Source organism: Coturnix japonica, chromosome 3 (genome assembly GCF_001577835.2).
Source record: "Coturnix japonica isolate 7356 chromosome 3, Coturnix japonica 2.1, whole genome shotgun sequence".
NCBI lineage: Eukaryota > Metazoa > Chordata > Aves > Galliformes > Phasianidae > Coturnix > Coturnix japonica.
Window position 1 is genome coordinate 96080189 of NC_029518.1, and position 10054 is coordinate 96090242.

A 10054-nucleotide genomic window follows, 5' to 3' on the forward strand; every position below is an offset into this window, starting at 1 on the left:
TCCCTTCATGTTCTTCCACACGTCATAATAAAGGCGAGGGAGAAAGCTTGTCGCAGAGTATAATTGCCCCTCCTGGGACAGAATGGCTGGTAGCAGCAGCTTTGTAGCCATGCAGGGAAAAGCAGGTTGGAAGGGCTGGAAGCCAGTGCTGCAGTGATGATGGGAGGAATGAGATCAGAGCTCCCCAGCAGGACCCTTCCTGTGGGTCCAGGCTGGCCCTGGGTATGAAGCTAGAATGAAGCTTTCCCCCTTACATATATGCATATATATATATATATATATGTACATAATGTATGTGTCATTTGCTCCTGCAAACCGTTTGGATATCATTCTAGCACAGCTGAATGTATTGTCCAGGGCTGAATGCTGCTCAGCTCTTCCCATAGATGGGGATGCAGTCCTGCTTGGGGTACGTGCCGTTGGCCCTAAACAACAGCTGTTTTCCTAAGCACATCTTCGTGACTTTCATGCAAAACTGCAAAGCTCATCATTCGAAGACAAATCCCTGCTGCAAGCAGCTCAGGACCATGCCGAAGCAGTGCTGCCTGCAGCCCTGGCAAAGCATAAGGGCATGAAAGCAACACCCACATGTGCTGCTCCAAATAACAGTGGGGCAGAGGAAGAAAGAGATTAGGTAGAGGATAGCAATGGGTGAGAAAATGGCTCCAGAGTTTCCACCTGTACCCAGTGTGTCCCCAGCCTGTGCCACGCTCAGTGCTTCTGCACCCCATCCCTTCCCCAGACAAAGCGAAGGACACTTTAATGGGCAGCCTGGTGTAATTCCTTCCCCTTGGCAGCGCAGATGGCAGCGGGCAGGAGACAGATGCTCACCACAGCCCGAGGTGGGGGCTCACAGCAGCCCCGGCTGCGTCACTGCAGGGATTACAGAGAGAACAGCACGTGCGAGGGGAAGGAGACGTGTTGTACTCCACGCTGCATCTGGGGACAAACCCCCTGTGGGCTGGAGAACCCACCTGGGGCAGATGGATGAGCTGAGGTCCCTACGAGGGTTTCAGTTTCATCCCTGGGATCATTGTAACAAGAAATGAAATATGAAAAAAAGGTTTATTGGAAAGCAAAAATAACGAGTAATTCCACCATTTCTACCAGGTGTTTGGGAGGTGTGGAGATGTGGCACATAGAGGCATGGTTGGTGGTCATGGTGGGGGGTGGGTTGGGGTTGGATTTGATGATCTTAGAGTCTTTTCCAACCTTAATAACCCTATGATTCTTTTTAGGAACATGAGTTAGTGGGCATGGTAGAGATGGGTTGGGTTTGGACTTGATGATCTTAGAGTCTTTTTCAACCTTAGTGACTCTATGATTCTACTTGAGCACATGAACCAGTGGGCATGGTGGTGAAGGGTTTGGGTTGGACTTGATGATCTTAAAGTCTTTTCCAACCTTAATGATTCCATGAATCTATTTAGGAACTTGGGTTAGTGAGCATGGTAGGGATGGATTGGGGATGGAGTTGATTTTAGATGTCTTTTCCAACCTGAATCATTTTATACCTCTGTGACCAACCCAGGTTTCCTCCCAATGTGGCCAGCATCTCCTGTTCAGTGTTTTAAACACAGGAAACGATATGAATGGAAATAGCTGTGCAGGAATTGTTCCTCCGTCCCAAGAAAGGGCAAAAAAATAAAGAGGGAAAGGAGTGAGTGGTGCTTATGGAATCAAGTGATAGCTCTGGAGGACTTAATTAAAACCCGAGAACTAAGAGTATTTAGATACACTGTCAGGCTGAATTACACCGCGTGTGTTTGACTTTCACATGTTTAATTGAAGATCTCTGCGTGAAGGACTGTACAAATCTCACCGCTCAGCTTTACAAGCTCCTGGAAAAAATGTTGTAAGAGCAAAGAGCTGTCGCAGGAGCTACAAGTTAAGACAAAAAACACAACTGGAACATAAAAGGAGAAGCACGGGTGGTACCCAGCTGGTGATACCCAGCCTGCAACCCCAATGTCTCACATCCCATCCCCATGCCCACAGTGCTGCCAGAAAGCACGCACCTATCCGCCTGCCTCCTAACATCCCTCTGCCCTGTTCTCACATTCACCACCTGGCATTTAGAGCTATGTAAACATGCCCAGCCTCTGACGCCTCCCTGCGTTTTTCCATTTGGTGGCACCTTGAGCATCTCTTTCTCACCAGTGCATTGTGACCGTGCCCTATGCCCTATCCCCCATTTCACTCCAAGTCACACCATAGGGCTGTTTTCTTGTCGAGGAACTCCAAGCCTTATCCTCAGAGTGAGAGACCAGAGGACAATGGGGCAGAGGACTTCCAGGTGCCTCAGGGATGTCCCATGGGCATGGAGACCTCCAAGGGGCCACCAAGCATTCCCTGTGTCCTCCACTTCATTTCAGAAATGGTAACTCAACCATTTGCAACTATGGTTTCACTTTGTGTTTGCATCTCCAAACCAAACAAGCTGAAGATACTTTATAAAGTAAAGCTTGCCCATCACCTCTCAAATCTGTGCTCCTCTGCAGGATCTGTGATCAACACTCAGGACCCAAAAGCCACAAAGGTCTTTGTGCAAAAAAGGAACCATTTAGGGCTGAACCTCCCTGAGCTGATCAGAGCCCATCACCATGGTTGTGTCTCCCAGTCCCCATATCTACACCTCAAAGAGATTTGTCCCTATGTTTCCGGCAGGATCTGTTACATAGAGTCATAGAATCACGGTCTTATAGAATGGCATTGGTTGGAAGAGACCTTCAAAAGCTCCATCAAGCTACAACCCTCTGCTGTGGGCTACCAGCACTCCCAGGGTCTGCTTCTAGACCAATTTAGGGGTGTTCATATCATTGTTGGGGTCAGGGATGGGAACAGCACCTCAGTGGGCCACCTGCTGGAAACTACTTTGGTGTTTGCTGAATGGAAACACAGCTGCTCCTATTCTACATGCATAACCCCGTTCATCTCTTTTTAGATGACTTTGGACACACGATGGGTAATTTTGGAATCACGATGGATCAATTGAATACATGATGGAATACTCTGGATGCACGATAGGTCATTCTCGTTGCCCGATGGGTCATTTTGGATACACAGTGGGTCATTTGGATGCATGATGGATCACTTTGGAATCATGACGGATCATTTGGATGCATGTTGGGTCATTTTGGATACACCAAGGATCACTCTGGACGCACAGTGGGTCAATTTAGATGCACAACAGGTCATTTTGGTTGCACAGTGTGGCATTTTGGATGCACAATAGACCACTTTGGATGCACCAAGGATCACTTTGGATGCACAGTGGGTCATTTGGATACACTCCGTATTATTTCAGATGCATGGTGGATCATTTGGATGCACGACGTATCGTTTCAGATGCACGCATTGCATTTCGGGAGGGCCATAAACACTCAAGCAGCTGTCCCCAGGCTGCCATTATGTGCAGAGCAGACAATAAAGGAGACACAGCCGTGCACGGGCACATAATTACAGGACGGAGGTCTGCAGCAGGCAGCTCACGCTCGCCTGCCTTGGTTATTTATGCAGACAACCCAGCACCAAAAGCAGGGAAGGGCTCTGTTTTGCCTTTGTACAAACACACTTTGAGCGGAGCCGTGGGGTAGCAGAGAGGGGTTTGGTTTTCTTCACATAAAGTCAGAAAACAAACATTTTATGATTATGGATCATCTGTTTTATGCAAGCATCTAACAGCCCTGCCTTAACGCCAGCCGTTGCGCTGCTTGCCCAAATGAATACACAATAAAACACATCCCCAGGCTGAAGGACTCACAGTTTAAACACAGGGAGGTGGGAAGGACCAGCATTGCTGGCTCAGGCAGCTGCAGCACGGGACATTAAACAAGTTGTCAGGGCACTGAAAGCAGCCCATAAACACCCACCTGCAGGCTGCTCCACCAGGGAAGCAGCAGTCGGACTGAGGCTACAGGTGCAAGGATGGCCATGAGGGGTCCCCAGTTTTGGGGTGTAATGAGCATGCACGTGGTCCTGCACCCTGAGCTGGCAGTGACCTCCAGTCTGCAGTCTTTGAGGGTCTCAATGGCCTCCACTTCCAGGCTTGGGCTGAGCTATGAAGGACGATCCCTTCCCACTGGACCAGGAGATGTGAGCAGCCTTGGAGACGGGTTGTAATCCTGATAAGCCATTCTGGTCTCCAGATGGTTCAAGCCCCAGGCTCCTTCTATCACCTGTCCCCAAGCACTTTGCAGCTATCCCTTCTCCCCAAGCAAACCCTGCCAGCTCCGACTGCTGAGAGCAGCTGCAAAAGCAGCTGGAGAATGCAGGCAGCTCTTGCAGACATCAGCACTTTCCCCTGCTAGAAGTGAGCCTGTCCCTTCCTGGCTGTGCTACTGAGGCAGGAAGCACTGCAGGGGACGTTTGACCCCTTTCCATTCACCTTGACCCTGTGCTGGGAGTGGAGTTAGGACAGGAGGGATGCTCAGATGTAGGTCCCATATGAAGTGCAGCACCTGCACAAAGCACACAGCCACTCAGTGGGGAGAGCTGAACACAGGACGTGGGGAAGGAGAGTTGAGAGAGCTGGGGCTGCCCAGCCTTGAGCAGGGGAGGCTCAGGGGGATCCCCCCACAGCTATAAATCCTTACAGGAGGTGCAAGAGAACGGAGCTCTGCTCAGCGGTGCCCAGGGGCACAGCCTGCAGCCCAGGAGCTGCCCATCAGCAGCACTGCAGTGCTGGGTGGGTGCTGGAGTCCTGGCACAGGGAGCAGAGAGCGGTGGGGGCTCCTGCTGGGGGATCTCATACAGCCCCCGGCTTTGGTGCTGAGGATCAGGACCAGGACCGGGATCGCATCTCTATGCCCGTATCCTGCGGGGCTGCGCTGCCCTCTAACGGAGGAAAGCCCCGGCAGGCTGCAGCACTCGGCTCCCCCTCCTTCTCCTACCCATTTTCGAGGTGGAAGACCCCTCCCCTTTTTGCTACTTCCCTTTAAAATAAAGTTGAGAGGGCCGTGGGTATCCTTGGAGGGGTTCAGATGTGCTGAAAACACATGGAGTCATAGAGTGATTTAAGCTGGAAGGGACCCTTCAAATCCACCACATCCAACTCGCCTGCAATGAACAGAGACACCCACAGCTCCACCGTGTTATCAGAACCCCATTCAGCCTGACCTTGGCTGTTTCCATGCACGGGGCACCCACCAGCTCTCTGCTGTTCTATGCTTCACTACCTTCTCCACTGGACACCCTCAGGGCTGTTCTTCCTTTCCCTGGTGTATTCAGCCCCCCCTTTCCCTGCCATGCACTAAGGCTGCCCTGAGCCCTCTGCATCCCATAGCTTTGCATCTGAGCATATGCTGGCTGGGGCCTCTGCATCCCATGGCAAAGCACACCCAAATGCTTGGAGGGTGTTTGTGTGGATGAATCTGTCTTGGATATCTTGGCCAGAGTGAAGGAAAAAGAGAGATTTCCTTGCTCTGGTGTCTCAAGGATGGGTTACAGAACTGCAGTGTCACCAGGGGTGATGCTGAAGGGCTCAGGTTGACAGCAATGAGATGAAGAGGGTCCAGAAAAAGCAATAAGAGGGTAGAAACGGTCCTCCTCTGGTGTACAGAACAGTCTCTGAGCTGGCTGTGGGATCTTCTGATCCCCACACAGCCTACATTATGGCTCTCAAACCATTCATTGAGGATCCTTTCTATAAAGCATCCAGTGAGACCCTCCCAGGACTCCTCATCCACCAGTTCAGGATTAGTCTGCAAAGTCCCTCCAGGGAGCAAATTCCACCTGGAGATGCACTAAAATACATGAGAACTTTTCTCAATGCGTTAACCATACACTCAGAAGTGCTGCAGGTGTGGGTCCCCATCAGCTTGCCCTGATAGGATGAAATGTGCTGGCGGGGGGGGAGTGATGATCAGATGAGGGTAAAAGGGTTATTTCACTTCAGATGTCAGTGAGTGGAGAAGAAATCAATAACAAGGCACTAAAAGCCATTTCTGGGCTCCTGAGTGAACAGACATCACACCCAGGGGAGCATTCATTTCCCTCCCGGGCAGGCTGTCCTGCTACAGAGTGAACACTGGGAACAGTCCTTGATTTGGGATGGATGAATGTGCTCTACAGGAGCCCTCCCAGAGCCCTTCCTACTGGAAAAGCACCTCTCCCCCATAGTCAAACTAAGTGGAGTATTCCCAAGCACGTCTTCCTTCCATTTATTTCTCCAGTAGCTTTAAAAACTAGCTTTAAAAACCGTGGTGTCAACCCATCAAAGCCCTTTTGGACCTATGAGGACTCAAGTGGACCCATCCCTTGCCCATACTCAACCCTGATGAACAACCAGCCCCTTCCCTTGGGGGGCCCATGCACACAGACACACACCAGCACTCAATTCCCTCTCCTTTATCTCAGCTTTATTAACCATCACACCCTCCCCAGCTGGGAAACCAGCTTTCTACTAAAGGATGCTGTTGCTTATCCCCTGTACTCAAAGAAGCTGTCGCGGACCACTCTCTCCTCTGCAGTGACCCTCTTGCCTGATGGGAATGTCTGGTAGGTGTGCAGGTTCTCTGGGGACACACGCTCTAAGTGCCATCGTGTCTTTGCACTGGGTTCAGGCCTGGGGGACAGATATAAGGAAGGAATTATGTATGGAGGTGGTAAGGTGCCAACACATGACCCAGAGAAGCCGTGGGTGCCCCATCTCTGGAGGTGACCAAGGCTGTAAATGGGGCTCTGTGCAGCCTGACCTATAGGAGGGGTCCCGCTGCTTTTAGCAGCTTCCATCAGCTCCAAACGTTAAACTTCATTGCAGTGGCAATTCGTGACCACCTGAATGGTCCGACAGTGAGGGCATGAAGGTAGATCTGGGGTATGGGAGCTCTCCCAGCCCCGGCTGGGCACTAGAGGGCCCCCGAGCGTTTCTGCTGCCCGTGCTGGTGCCCCCCACCCTGACATGGGGATACTCCCAGCCCCGTATCCAAAGGGGCTCCTTGCGTTTGCTGCTGTGCATCCCCATGGTAGGATAACAGAGCGCTCTGTCTTGGGTTGATATGAGTGAGGAGATGGGACAGGACTGCTGCTCCAGTACAGCAGCTCCTGTGAGGGCTAATGGAATAAGCTAACACGCAGGATTTCAAATGTACAGCCAGGAGGATGTTTGCTTTTAGAACGTACTGGTAATTTTCAATTGGACAGAGACCCCAAAGCCTGGCACTGTCCAGCTGGTTGGGGGATAAAACAGGATGGGATGGGATGGGGTGGGATGGGGTGGGATGGGATAGGATAGGATAGGATAGGATAGGATAGGATAGGATAGGATAGGATAGGATAGGATAGGATAGGATAGGATAGGATAGGATAGGATAGGATAGGATGGGGAGAACTGGAGCGGGGGAATGGATGGGATGGGATGGGATGGGATGGGATGGGATGGGATGGGATGGGGAAGGAGTGCCTGCTGTGTACTCACAGGTCCAGTGGGTGTGGATATTTCTCCTCCTCCTCCTTAGGCAGCAAGAAGTAGGGAATGGGGTGAAGTGTCCCAGTCTTGTCCTGGTAAAACTTGCGTTGCTTCTGGGCCAGCTGCAGTGAAAGGCAAAGAGGATTGGGCCAGCAGCCTTTCCCAGCCCTGCACAGCCACTGCCTGCAGGATGCTGCTCAGCACACTGCATCCATTGAGCTCAAGCCCCTCAGCAAGATCCCATGGATACAGTGATTTGGGGAAAGGCAGCAGAGGAGGCATCACTGTCTCCATCCCATCCCCACCTCGTAAAACTTGTCCAGCTCCAGGGACCGCTGTTTTTCCAGGCTCAGAGGGGTGTGCGTGGAGGTGTAGTGTCTATGCAGCTCTCCTGAGTACTTCCTTGAGGTCTGGGGACTCTGCGGCCTCATCATGGTGGGGTTTCTCAGAGGAAAAATGCTGCGCTCGGGATGTGCTCTGCTATAACTGCGAGGGAAACGTGGGGTTAGTTTTCATTTCCCCCTATTCAGCATCACAGTTTGCATTTTAAGGTTTCCTTGGGTAAGGCAATGCTGCTGACAGATCTGCCGTGCTGCAGAGGGACCGCTCCTACCCAGCCCTCACGGTGCATCTGGAACCAGAAGCACTGATTTGCACGGTGCACACTGAACCCCTTGATAGTATCTGAGCGAGGTTCTGCACCAGGGCTTTGCTCATTGAAGCACAAAGCTGATCTTTTTCAAAAGGAGAGGTCATTAATACATATATCTCAGTTAGGTGCCCTGTCTGTTCCCACTGCTGCACCTTTTCCTTGCTTTTATCTGCAGCCTGGCCACAATTTGCTGTTTACCAGAGCAGCTGGATGGAAAGGAATGGGAGAGATTTGGCAGCAAATCAGCTCCAGGGGTGAAAGCACTGAGAGCCCTTCAGACACAAACGAGCAGCGAGCTGTCAGTGGGATGCCTCAAAATGATGCTCTCAAATGAGCAGAGGAGAATTATTTCTATAGATATGTATCCTACAACCACAGCTCTGCCTACAAGCGAGAATGAGCAGGAGCTCAGTGGTGCTCGCAGGGGTGAGGGGTGTTTTGGGTCCATGTACAGGACCTATGTAGGGTGCAGGGTGCAAGGTGACCATACTCAGCCCTTACCCAGCTCCAGCAGAATCCTGATTGCAGAGTGTCCCTGAGCTGTCGTTACCTCAACCCAACCTGAAACTGTCCCGTTCCGTTCTGTCTCCACCTCAGCTGGCTCACAAACACCGTCACCAGGCAACAGGGAGAACTCAACCCCAGCACCCATTGTGAACATCGCCTACTCCTACTGCCTGCCCCCCAACGACCCCCATACCCTGCCCTCACCCAACCTTCTGTGGGTGAAATGTCTCCACGCTGGCATTTTTTTATGTGTTTTTTCTTCTTTCTTCTTTTTCCTTTTAATCAACTCTTTCTGTAAGAGGAACTGTGGGCTCTTCTCCTGCCCCAACAGTGTAACCATGGACCTGCCTCATGCTGTGCCAAGGTAACTTTAGGGTGGATGTTAGGAAACACTTCTTCACAGAAAGGGTGGTTAAACACTGGAATGGGCTGCACAGGGAGGTGGTTGAGTCGCCGTCCCTGGATGTGTTTAAGAGCTGTTTGGATGCGGTGCTCAGAGATACGATTTATCAGAGGGCTGTTAGAGTTAGGGTACTATGGTTAGGCTGTGGTTGGACTTGATGATCTTGGAGGTCTTTTCCAACCTGGGTAATTCTATGATTCTATGATTTTCCACCTTGCTCCATTCAACCAATGCAGGACTAGTGGGAAATGTGGATGGAGTCTGCACATGGTCTTTGGTATGGGAGATCTCTCCTTGGAAAGCATTGCTTCTGGATTAGGAAAGTTGGGTTCATTGAACTGTAAAATAATGGAGGTTGGAAAAGACCTCTAAGATCATTGTGTCCTATCATCAGTCCATCACCATCACGCTCATGTTGGTTGTACTGAATTGAAGAGAAAGGGAGATCCTCTGTGTCAAAATTTGCATGAAAAAAAAAGGAGAAAAATAATAAATCCACTCACTGAGGAAGCTACTGCACTACTATGGCTGTTGAGTAACAAGTGCAGCTCTGGCATCTATGAAAGTCTGGAAGGATGTTAGGCTTGCAACCATGGCTTTCCAAATGGTCTCAGAGGATACCAGAGGCAGAAGAGAAAGAAAATGAAAAATGATGCAAAAGGCCAAATGGATTTACCAAGAGACACAGCTGGGCTGTGCTCCTCAAAGCATCTGTCTGGGAGGGGACCAAGGTTCTTATAGCCAGGGTGGGAAGGCCAAGGTTTGCTGGCCATGGCAGCTCTACACTGCAACAAATAAAGCGCTGTAGACTCTGCTGGAGAGCCTGAGACTCCAATGCAGCAGTCCCAGAGCAGCTCTTCCCAGAAGATGTTTCCACTTCTCTGGAGCTCCCTGAAGGTTTTGCCATCTCTGCAATAGTGATGAAGGGTGCAGGGACGTATGGCTGCACTCAGCGGGATGCACGGTCTGCAGAACTCAAGGGGACACATGGCAAACACTGACTTCCTTTAGAGAGGTTTTTTTTCTCAATCCCTTGCATTCTCTCACCCTTCTGCTTACATACAGAAACTGCCTCCACAGCATT

At 50.8% G+C, this 10054-nt stretch overlaps 1 protein-coding gene across 1 annotated transcript; it reads right to left on the bottom strand.

Annotated features, from left to right (window-relative positions):
- Nucleotides 1–6342: 6342 nt before the first annotated feature.
- On the bottom strand, nucleotides 6343–8659 carry FAM166C (family with sequence similarity 166 member C). The gene is made up of 4 exons (XM_015859650.2): nucleotides 8562–8659; nucleotides 7714–7894; nucleotides 7418–7530; nucleotides 6343–6565 (listed from the first exon to the last, which is right to left on the bottom strand). Exons 2-4 carry the CDS (start codon nucleotides 7840–7842, stop codon nucleotides 6421–6423), a joined length of 387 nt encoding a protein of 128 aa, XP_015715136.1. The 5' UTR covers nucleotides 7843–7894; nucleotides 8562–8659; the 3' UTR covers nucleotides 6343–6420.
- Between the last annotated feature and the right edge of the window lie 1395 nt (nucleotides 8660–10054).